Source organism: Carex rostrata, chromosome 3, assembly GCF_964058835.1.
Source record: "Carex rostrata chromosome 3, lpCarRost1.2, whole genome shotgun sequence".
Lineage (NCBI taxonomy): Eukaryota > Viridiplantae > Streptophyta > Magnoliopsida > Poales > Cyperaceae > Carex > Carex rostrata.
The window spans coordinates 7,727,418-7,739,411 of NC_135920.1; the positions used below are offsets into that span (position 1 = coordinate 7,727,418).

Sequence of the window (11,994 nt, forward strand, 5' to 3'; positions counted from 1 at the left end):
TGAACTCACTTCTAATTAACCTTGTTAGAGCCAAACAAATCAATTACGAAAGTTTTTCAAATCAATCACAAGTGAACTTTAAATTACGAGTTCTTTCTTTTGTTTTCTTTTTGTCAATCTTAGTTGAGAGGCGCAACTTCGGCCTTCAACGACATGTGTGATGGTTTGTTTTTTGACAAGTAACTGATCTTAACATGGTTCCTAATGTGATCTTTTGTTCAGTATCCATTAGGTAAAAATATTAAATTATTTTAAAAAATATTATAATGCCGATTTTACATGAGATGACTTCTAATTCTAAGAATAAATACTAACGTAGGATATCCTCATCACGACTTCACGAGCGTCGAAGAACATTATTTTAACAATTATAAATTTGTGAATAAAGACAAAATACCGTCGCATTAATATTCGGTAAAAAAAAATTTCCTGACAGCAACTAAACAAAATTCCTGGCCCATTTTTTGTTGCGAAAACGACAAAATACCGTCGCATTAATATTTGGTTAAAATATTTTTTCCTGACAGCAACTACACAAAATTCCTGGCCCATTTTTTGTTGCGAAAATGACAAAATTATACGTATTAATATATTATTTTTCTACAAAATTGAATACAAAAGTATTTAAAAAAACAAAGCCCACTATCGCGCTAAGCAGTGTACTGTTGCAAGCGGTGGAGGCAGTTGAAATGATATCCTCTGCGGAGTTTTTGCGTGCGGAGCTTTTAATCTGGTCTGTTCGTTTCGGATCGGACAGACTGGATTAAAAGTTCCGCAAATTTTGAGAAATTTTTTTTTTCAAATTCGGGCAAGATTTGATATGGTTCGTCCGATTCGAAACGAACGAACCAGATTAAAAGCTCCGCACAGCTCCGCATAGAAAAACTCCGCAGAGGATATGCTTTCGGAGGCAGTTGAGGACAGACAAAAGCGGAATCCGTATCCTCTCAGGTATTGCACAGATATTGCAGAGGATCACTTACTTTACGGTTTGAGATTAAATCTCAATCAGCTTGGAATTCGGGTCACTGTAGGGGCTGTATTTTTGGGCTTTGAGATTCGTGCCAAGTTAAAAAGTACGGTTCAGATCTAGTAATTGTAAAAGATTCCCTTATCAGGTATTGGAGAGGATGTGAATTCGACAAAAGCGAGGGGTCTGGTGCAACCCAACAGGCAACAGTAAATCAAATATATCCCACAGAGAGCATGGCGACAAAAAAGTCGCGCACAAAACTGTTATAGAGATGTGTGAGATCACAGCATTATCGATCAGGTCTTTAAAATCCGAAACCAGAGAGATAAGATAAGCCATAAAGCCAACCAATAATACCCCACTATGGGTTACGCAACAGCCAAGACCCAACAGCCCCATGCGCTTGGAAGTTTTCTGGGAAAAGAAAGAAGCCTTTTAAAAAGGCCGAAAAAAGAGCGGTCTAATGGGTATCGGACCAAATACCCGATTAGAGTCGTTATTTGAACTTTAAGATTCGTCCTGCACATTAAAATTATCAGATCGAACGGTTTATATGGGGTATCAGATCTAATTCGGTCAGGTGCCAATTGGACGACACCTGGTTTCTTGAAAAATAATAAAATGAAAGAAATTATTCGCAAGAAACGATGAGGTCACGTGAGAGTCGAGTCCGAGACGGAACCGAGCGCTGTACCAACAGACCAAACGACGCGAAACCTGTGCGTGGGCTCGTCTCGTACGCTGTCCTTCTCACCCGGGTTCCGGGCCCTGCGCTTCTTGGGCCCTGGGCCGCTCTGCTTTCGCGTCCTCTTGCCTCCCTCCCCGCTTCCTCTGTTCCTGTACGATTATACGTCGCACACTAACCAATGATTTGTTGATCTCGGCCGTTAATTCTGGCTGAACGTCTTAGATGTGTTCGGAAGCAGACTGGTTTGTAACAGGGGATCCAGGATAATGCAATTTTTTTGTATTTTTCTATACATTGATCAAGGATAATCGTAGAATTTTGGGTTGTTCATGAGAAACTTTGGTTTCAATTTTATTTTTGTTGTTGTAAATTGTAATTTAACTATCATTTATTAAAAAAAAATGAATCACTGTATAATTTGAAGGCTGGGGGCTGGCATGCGGTTACATACCAATTAGGCAATTACCAAATAGAATTTATTAAATAAAATTTACATTAACAAAGGCTGCAAAACTAAAAACAAGGTAGCAGCTTTATGATCACAGTACAGTAGAGGATTCAATTATTAATTAGGAATTCAGTGCAAATGCCCCTCCGACAAATAAAAAATTTCCTTAAAAGAAGGTATGGTATATAATTTGAGTTGAGGCCTGACATGTGCAAATTGGGAGGGACCTCTGAGTCATGTTTTCTTGTCTCCTGTTAGCGTGTCTCCTCTCTTGGCATCTATCTACTGCTCATCTTGCGCAGTTCCGCTTGCGCCATGTATGTATTGCTCGGACCACAAACAACTCAGCACAACGCCATATTATCATATCATATGACATCTCTCTCTCTCTCCTTTTGCTTTACAAACCAAAAAACTTTGTTGCATTGTTTTTCAATACAACCCACCAGCATGCACGTGGTGCAGCTTTTCTCGACTGAGATTTACAGTTTAAATATTAACAAACATTACGATTAAGTCATAATTAAGTGGCAACTTGTTTTAGTTAAACAGTAAACTGCAGCTGTGGTTCTTGTTTGTTCCGAGAAAAAGTGAACCGGAGTTACCGGATATGAATACCGCCCATTGGTTTGTGTAGGAAATATGATAAAATCAGATACAAATACCAGTAGATAATTAAAAAAACGCCAGCATATTTCTTCTTTTAGAAATAAAATACTCCAATATTAAGTACCTGTACTGGTAAGAAATGATATAAATTTCGATAACCGGAACACAATTTCTCTAAATAATATGTATCAAATTGTCTTGTTTCTTTCTCCACACATATATTATATATATAACCGAAATTACAGATAAGATTATGCTATTTTTCCAATAAGATTCTTCCATTTTAACTAAACTATTGCTTTTATATTTTGAAATTAATAAATGAATTTTTAATTTGTTCCGATAAAATCACTTTATTTTGTTTCTTCAAAAGTTAGCAGGGTCGTCAAATCATTATCCACATTAGCAAAAACCAGATCAGTATCGACAAAAAGTGCATCCAAATTAGCAAAAAAATATGTCCACATTAGCAATATATATTACATCATCACATAATTAGTTTTATTTGAACTGAATGACTTAATTAGAACAGATTAGAAATCCTGTATTTGAGACAAAAAAAAATTAAAAATTCACTGACTAAAACCTCTTATAAATGACCTTATGATCTCATAAGAAATTTATCCAATTTTCCTTTTTTTCAAAATGCAGTGTTAGACCAAATTTCACATTTGAACAAATTTATGCATTCATTCTTCATCATGCTAAATTTATTAACAGCCTGCTATATTTGACAGAATATATTTTTTATTATTTGGCATTGAATATGACATGCTAAATTTAGGACTAGATAAGAATATGATAGCTAAATTAGGAAAGAAGTGATTTTTGTATTTAGTATGTAGTGTATATGTGGGTTAAAATACATCATGTTTTCCATATTTTTATTGTATCTTGCATTTTTTTTGTTTTTGTTTTTAAGGTTCAAAAAGTTGATTCAAACCACTCACATGATCTTCATATTAAAAATTTCTTTGGAAATCATATTTTATATTTATTTTTATAGAAATTCTTTACTATTTTTAGATAAGTACAAAATTATTATTTTTAAGACAAAAAATAGTTATTTTGTACTCATTTAAAAAAATTGTAAACGTTTTAAAAAAATATATATAAAATTTGGTCTTTAGGTCATGTTGAGCAATTCAGATCAACTAATTAGACTTTGAAAATAGAAATACAGTATGTGAGGCACGATAAGGCATGAGTGTCATGACTTTGCCACCGGGCCGGGAGTCGCGACAAGAGAGGCATCCTCACATCCATCCATAGTCCTGTCAACCTACATCGCAATAGAAATAACAAAAAAAAATAATACGGGGTTAGATACAAAGCTCAATAACCGGTTATTTAACAACGCGCTTCTCTATAATTGACTAAATTAAGCAACCATTCAAACAGTCTGGATTAATCCACATGATTTCAAATCAAATTATATATGCATATTTAGCCGGCGATAGCACCTGGGTCTGGGTTATCAGTAAAACAAGTAATACAATATTCACACTTTTGGAATATATGCCACAGACAATTTCCACATTCACAATACACACAATCTCATCAGTTCAATCAAATTCAAACCTCAGATCCGCTATCCAGTTAAATATGCCCTCATAATCCAGTTTTCCTTTCAAATATCCAATTCAACCATACAAATCGAAAACACAGATTATAGAGAAGTCCGGTTACATGATAGTGAACAATCCAGAAATCCAAATCAAACTGCTATGATTGTTCAAAATCAATGTGACATAGTCGGAATTCCAATTGGACTTCAAATCAAAGATCATCGTATTTATCAAAGCTTTTTTTTCTCTCTTTCATTTGCGGTTTTCATTTTTTACTACCTTTTTTAACCCTAATCCAATTAAGAGAGATAAATGACTCCATATAAAAAGAGGTTTTAATCGTCTCTATCTAGATATAAAAGAAAAAAGTTTTAATCGGTGGCCAAAATGAAAGAAGGCAACACCTACCCAGTGTTTTAAAAATCAGTTCTTATGCGGTATTCGGAAAGCCGCCGCATACTGTATATCTAGTATACGGCCGCATATACGAATTTTTATTCGGATTTATATATGCAGATTTTAAAATGAAAATTTATATTAATTTGTATAAAAATAAAGTATTTATGATTGACTGTACATGTTAAACTGGTGATTAAATGTTAAAATATCGATCCTCATCTCCTATTAAATGAAATACTGAAATATTTATATATTGGTCTCAATTCGGCCGAATATGCGGTTGAATATTCGAATATGCAGCCAAATATTCGAAACTGTATATTGAACCGAATACTCATTTTCTATTCGGATTCCAACCAAATATGAATATTAGGCCGAATAAACCGATTTTTAAAATACTGCACCTACGTAAGCCGCGTGGCATTAGTGCCATATCATTCTTTCTTTTTTTCAAAACTCAAAATTTTTACATAAGTAACCTTATAATTTTGCAATATTATACAAAACTCCAATATAAATTTTAGATATATAATTAAAATTACTGGATGTTACAATGAGAGAGAGACATTTGAAGCCTATATTTGTTAATTCTCTATTTTAAAATTATACCTTGTTATAAATAAGTCATATATACTATATGTAATTTGAAAGTCAAGTAGAATATAAATTCCATCCTAATCAAACTTGACTCTATATTGCTTTCTCTAACTTTTGTCTCTATTTTAAAATTCCAAAAACCTGATATTAGAACAAGGGTCGTTGTAACATAAAGTCTCTACACGACACAAGTAGTGCACGGTAAAATTTTAAAAGACTCTAATTGCATGACTAAAATCAATGCAAGCAAGCAACGCACTATTAGTCAATCGTATTCTTTTGCTTGACAAACTTGTATACGATACCTAGATGACTAAAATTTAAAATTACGTTGCTTGATAAGATATTAATAATTATGACAAGGACAAATCTAAGATGTCATTGTATAATTTGAAGTTGGAAATTTTGTAGAATTTGGAAATAAAAAGGAAGGGACCTTTTGTGGTTAACATTTTAACAGAGCAGTTTTGACGTCATACAGCACACAGATCATATGCAATTCGAGAGAAGAAAAAATAAAACAAGAAACTCATGTTCATTTTTTTTTTGGGGTCGTTTTAAGATGCTCGAAAGAGAGATATTGAGATCAATTAGAATGCGACATTATGATATGCCAAAGACCAAACATATATATTTGATAATGACATATTTTAAAAGTTATTCGAAAAAGATATACAATGATATGTGATCATAGACATGGCACGTAGATGCAATGTTGGTGTAAGATCGTTTTCTAGGAACCATTAATTGCAGGGTTTAAACTGTGAGCAGATGGCGAGTCTAAAGCCGAAGCGTCTTTTCTTGATTTTCTCATGTAGGAATTGGATTCTGATGTGCGCGGTTTGATAGACATCAGATCAACTACATTCCGATATATTTTTTTGAGTAAAGGTTGGAAGTCAAGTCACTCAACTATTTAATACCCTTGTTATTACAATAAATGACTGTTTGGCCTCTAATTGAGAATGGACATGGGCACAAGAATTGAACTGAAAAGTACTGTTTTCGTGAAAAAAAAAAATTCAGTTGAATTGAATTTTTTTTCATCCGAGTTTCAAACACATGACCTCTCACATGGAGACCATGTGCCTTTACCACTAGACCAAAGCCTAGCTAGTTCTAACTACAGTCAGATATATGGTTGAAGTGGTTCAATCCGCATCAAAAATTTGCAGTGACATTTTTAAAATTTGTGTGGATTAAGTGTGCAAGAAATTTGAACCTTAAAAAAAAAGTGTGCAGGAAATTTGATAGGTATCGAACAGTTTTAACCGGATATCAAATTGAATTTGATAATTTGTCCATTAAACTACCTCTAATTACGCATAACTAGGAGTATAAACAAATCGATTATGAATTGAATAATATCCATACCTATATGGAATGTTTTTAAATTTGACCGCATAGACTGTATATACATATGTGATATGTTGTTGTATTAAAAATATTATGCAGTCACGTATAAGCATATTTGAATATACAACCATACATACAGATTATGTAGTCAATCGGAAACATAATACTACATACGGATTGCATATGCAGTCATGTGTATTTGAATCTGTAAATATGAAATTATGGCAAAGTTTGACCTTGCTTCATTTTATCCTCATGAAGCACTAGAACACAGGAGTAAAACTAGAAAATTGAGATAGATAAGACTGGATGAATAAGAGCATCTACATCCCTGAAACTATTAAAGTTTTTAATCTGATGTGGCAGTTTCTAATTCAGTTTCAGGGATGTGAGAGAGTTTCTTATTTAGAAACTATGCAGGAAAGTTTCTTATTAAAAAACTGTTTATAAACTCTATGTTGGCTAAATGATTGGCTCAAATTGTTTCTCCTTTTTAATTTGTTGCTGACGTGGCTTAATAGAAACTCTAAAATGAGTTTCAGGGATGTGAGAGTTAGAAACTTTAGAGACCATATTTTCTAAAAAGTAGTTAACAGTTATTTAGAAACCCTGTTGAGTTTTAGGGATGTAGATGCTCTAAGTGCCATGTAATTTTATTTTATGAAGGGGGGTTAATAGTGATATTTTTTGTAAAATTTAAAATTTTCAAGGTAAAAAATGCAAATTTTTCTAAGGATAGGAAAGCTTAACCCCCTTTCCTTACCATGTAGTTCCGCCACTGCTAGAACGTGAACTGTAAAATTTTCGAACAAACTCAAAAGTTGCCAGATACTTTAAACACAAGATTTTTAGTTCCGTTTTGTATAAAATAATTCATTTTACTTCTAGTAACTACTAATTATCACATTGCTTTTTTCTTAATAGTATCATGTTTAGTTTTGGTTCTAATTATTTGTTCTCATTTCAAAATCAGCACATATAAGTTTCTATTAAAATCTGTATATGTGGTAGTATGCACTCATTTCTGCACGAACAAAATCATATTTTAAAACATTGCCAATACGTATTTACTTTTATTTTTTCAAAGGCGATTACTAATTCATTTTTATTTTGATAAAAATACATATGTGATTTATATTAAAGAGATAAGAATGTGAATCGAACATCTAGAGGTGCTCTACTTTTACCTCATTTTCAGTTAAAAGTAATGCTTAAATTGAATTACGTCCGAATATCAGATATATCCACAAAAATTCAAATATAGAAAGAATAAAATAAATATCCGATCCGTCTTCTTTTCTGCACAGCATATATCAATGAATCAATCGACATTAACTAAAAATTTCTTACAAAATCACTATTCACATTTCATTGTGTTGGGGACTGTTCACATTTCATTATGTCGGGTCTGGTTTCTCTACTGTTTGAAATTCAACCTACAAGGAATCTTTTCTTTTCTTTTCCTTTTTTGTTTGCTGTGATTTTAATTATTATTGTTAAATTTGATACCCAGATCTTTCAAAAGAAGAGCTAAAATACTTCAATTCTGAATGAACTTTTTGGTAAACTCATAATAAAAATTATAAAATTCATCTAAAATATGAAAATGCAAGTTATAGCTTTTCATCAATTGACGCAGTTCAATTTTTTATTTAAATAAACTTAGAATTAAAAATTAAGTTGTCCACATAAATAAATTTTCACAAACTCTTTATAGTTTATACCAATCAAAACAGTTGAAATTTCTTAATATTTTATGTGTATTATAAAAATACCATATATCACATGTAATGATTCATTTTAATTGTTTAATTTAAATTATTAAAGATTTCAAGTGACTGAGACAATGAAAACATAAAATAATTAATACTTATCTTCTTTGCTTGAAGACTAATGAAGAGTCGTTACTCCAAATTTTTATGTTATTTGCTTCTAATTGATACTTTTATATCTCTCCATTTTTATTTTCCAGATAAACATCTATCTTATATGCTTGTTATTTTCAAAGAAATATGAAGGTCAAGTCTTCAAATTTTATATTTATGTTATTATAACAGCGAATTTCTTCCATTCGGATTTTGAATCTATAATTTTTTCATATTAGAGATTATGTGTCTTGACTACTAAATCAAAAACTTATTCTTTGTTGTCCAATGTGTCAATACAAGTGTACCATGTCAGTCTATTAATTAATGAAGTTTGACCATCATTATTACTATGTTAATTCACTTATATATATGTGTATAAACCCATTACTATATAGTACATAGGTCGGTCTATTGTAATGTAGCCTTAATCAACTCATTATATATAACTTACAAACAAACACATTAAACTATATATAAGCAAATTGACTCGAGAAGACTATATTACGTAGGATTGACCTGTTGTCCCTCTCGAACGGTAATTATAATGATATTAACAGAGCTGTTTTGATTTCATTAAGCACACAAACAACATAACAAAAATTACTTTTGTTAACTTACTGAACAAATACAAAATTATATATGATATTTTTTATTCGCAAATATAAAATTGTGATGAAATTGATTTGTATAATATATTCCATAGTTCTTATCATTAGCAATTTATGATAATATTTATTTATATAACATTCTGTATAGTTTTATTTAAATAGAAATATACATTTTTATAAATAATGAGATTAATATTATAAAGTTTTTTATATTTTATGATATTATATAGTGTTTAACATAATATATTTATTTGTTTTTTATATTTTTAAATTAATACTTAAGAATATGCAAGTTATTAATTTATTTAATAATTATTTATTATTTGTTTTGTCTTTTAATTTAATGAGTATTAATATGATATGAAAAAATTTAATTTCAATCGAACAAATACAAAAATATATCCACTCATATTCTAGCCAAACTCATTTTTTCTATTCTTTTATTTGGGGTTTAATGCCCGGAGCCCGTAGGCTTTCAAATGAGAAAAGGGAAGGGATAGGAGGATGTTTGGGCCTGATACGCTTTCTAAGATGCCTATCCACCTCTGTTTGGGCCGGTCTTTATTTTGTGTTTAAAGGTCTGTAAATCGATTTAGATCCACCAAAGAGATTGCTATTATGGACCCAAAACATTGAGGTCTTATAATATTCCAGGCTATGAATAGGACCAGCGCATAAATTTCATTTTGTCAATGTTAGGCTTCTTGTCCTTGTGGCCTTTTGTTATTATTAATTGTGAAATAACGGAGTATGTTGGAATTGGAGTGGTGCGATGCCCAATTCAGTCCGATGTTCAGTTGGAACCGATCCGGATCATGATTTGTGCAGATAGCTGTAAGATTTACATGCCCCATAGAGATTTCTATTTATGGACATAACACATTGAGGCTTATATTATTCCAGTCTATAAATAGAACCAGCTCATAATTTTTTTCCGTCAATGTCAGGTTTCTTTGTCCTTGTGATTTTTATTTTTTTATTTATTTTTGAAAGATAGAAGTCTAGCTTTTCATATTTATTTAATACCTATAAAAAATATATAAATATATTTGGATTTTGAACCTTCCACCTTCTGTCGTGGTGGTATTTTGTTATTATTAATTGTGAAATGGAGTATGTTGGAATCAGGACGGTCTGATGATTGGTTGGAACGGTTTTATAACCATAAAATTCTTACTGATCAAGTTCATACAAATCTCGTTGCGGATCGAACTACTCCGATCGAACATCGGACATTTAAAATGACGCCCATCGGACCTCCCCACAACTTAGTTAACACCTTTCATTGGCACATATTGTTGCATTAATGCCATAAGTTCTCAAAACTTAGCTAGCCATCATTTCGTTTGCCTAGAATGGAAAAATATTAATTGTTTTCCTTGGACATGAATCATGTTAATAAATAATTTCTTGTTTTTAAACCTACTGTACGTTTGGTTCTTCAATTACATTAGGTTGAATTATATAAATGCCTTTGCAGACATGTGAAAAAGACGTGTTGTTCTGTAAAAACAAAATTTGACTTGTTTGGAGAGTTTGTTCCATTTGTAGTCGGCTCGTTTGCTTTATAGTCTTTAAAACTGAAGAGAACGTAAATTGATTATCCCACAAACTGAAAGAGGAAAAAAAAGGCTTGACAAAATGCATAAGATGAATTATTCTTTTTTTAGTTATTTTAAACCCGTGGGTATAAGATGAATTATTCATTATTCATCAGCAATCATGCGCCAGGCCCGGTCAGTTGTTTTCTATTTAAAATTGTAAACATGTGGAAACGGTCAGGAGCTGTTGCTGTTATGAAATTATCATAAAAGAATTATGGGGACTTCTAAGATAGACTAATATTAAACGGAGTTAGAATACAATTCTTAATTAATTCAAAATACATCTGGTAACCAATAGAAAATCATGATCAATTAATTGTACATACAAATCACAGCCTCAAACTCAAATCAAGATTTTCCTTTTCCTCATGCTTTTCACTACACTCCTTAGAACTAATCCGGAAGCTACCCGGCCAAAACAACCGGCGGCCGGTCTCCTCTTCCGGTGCAGCCCAGTCCATTTTGACCCGATCAGATCTTGACCCAGTAAGCTCCGGCTCTTTGCTTCCCTTTGTTAATATCACAGAATGAGGGTTGACCCTAAGAGACTGTAGAAAGTAAGGCGTACTGCTACCAAGCGACGGAAATCCAACAGCCACGACTGCTCGATGACACGAATTTTGATGGCGTTTTGCGGCCCCTCGCTCTCTCTTGTGCGCGTTTTGGTGTCCCCCTAATGCCTGTGAGCTAAAGAACTTACGCATGCAGTAGTTACACGAGAAAGTCTTGTGTGCTACTTCGGGCTTATTACCGACCCGAGTGTTATCCGGCGGGCTAAGGCTAAGGTTCAGCCATGATCTTGGGCTGCTACATGAGTTATTGCTACTATCAAGGGCTTCATCACAAGTTTCCTCTTTATGGTCAGTACTCTCTTTTGGGGTTTGTTTCTCCTCCTCTAGTTCTTTGTCTTTCTCCATTGTAACAGATCAAAAGTAAAGGTTTTGAGGGTTTGTGCATGGAGAGGTAGATGCTTCCCTTAAAAAGGAGTAATGAGGAAGGGTTGCAAGTGGGGAATAATCGGATGGAATTGTCAAAGGGAATAGGAGAGTCTTCAATCATGCAGGGATAAAGTTTTATCTTTGCTTTTATGTTTAAACATGGATCTTGTGTTATCAACTTATCATACATAAAGGATCAAAGGATATCTAAACTTATGTGAGACAATGTGTAGTAATAGAACAATAAATATTGTACTATGATTTCATAAAAAAAAAAACAATATTGTACTATGATTCATTCTTCAAGAAAATAACAAAAAATCTCGCCAAATAACACT

General features: G+C 32.5%; 1 protein-coding gene across 1 annotated transcript; it reads right to left on the reverse strand.

The window, feature by feature from the left end:
• Positions 1-10,958: 10,958 nt before the first annotated feature.
• On the reverse strand, positions 10,959-11,747 carry LOC144551922 (zinc finger protein 7-like). The gene has a single exon (XM_078300028.1). It carries the CDS (start codon positions 11,633-11,635, stop codon positions 11,048-11,050), a length of 588 nt encoding a protein of 195 aa, XP_078156154.1. The 5' UTR covers positions 11,636-11,747; the 3' UTR covers positions 10,959-11,047.
• Positions 11,748-11,994: the final 247 nt, after the last annotated feature.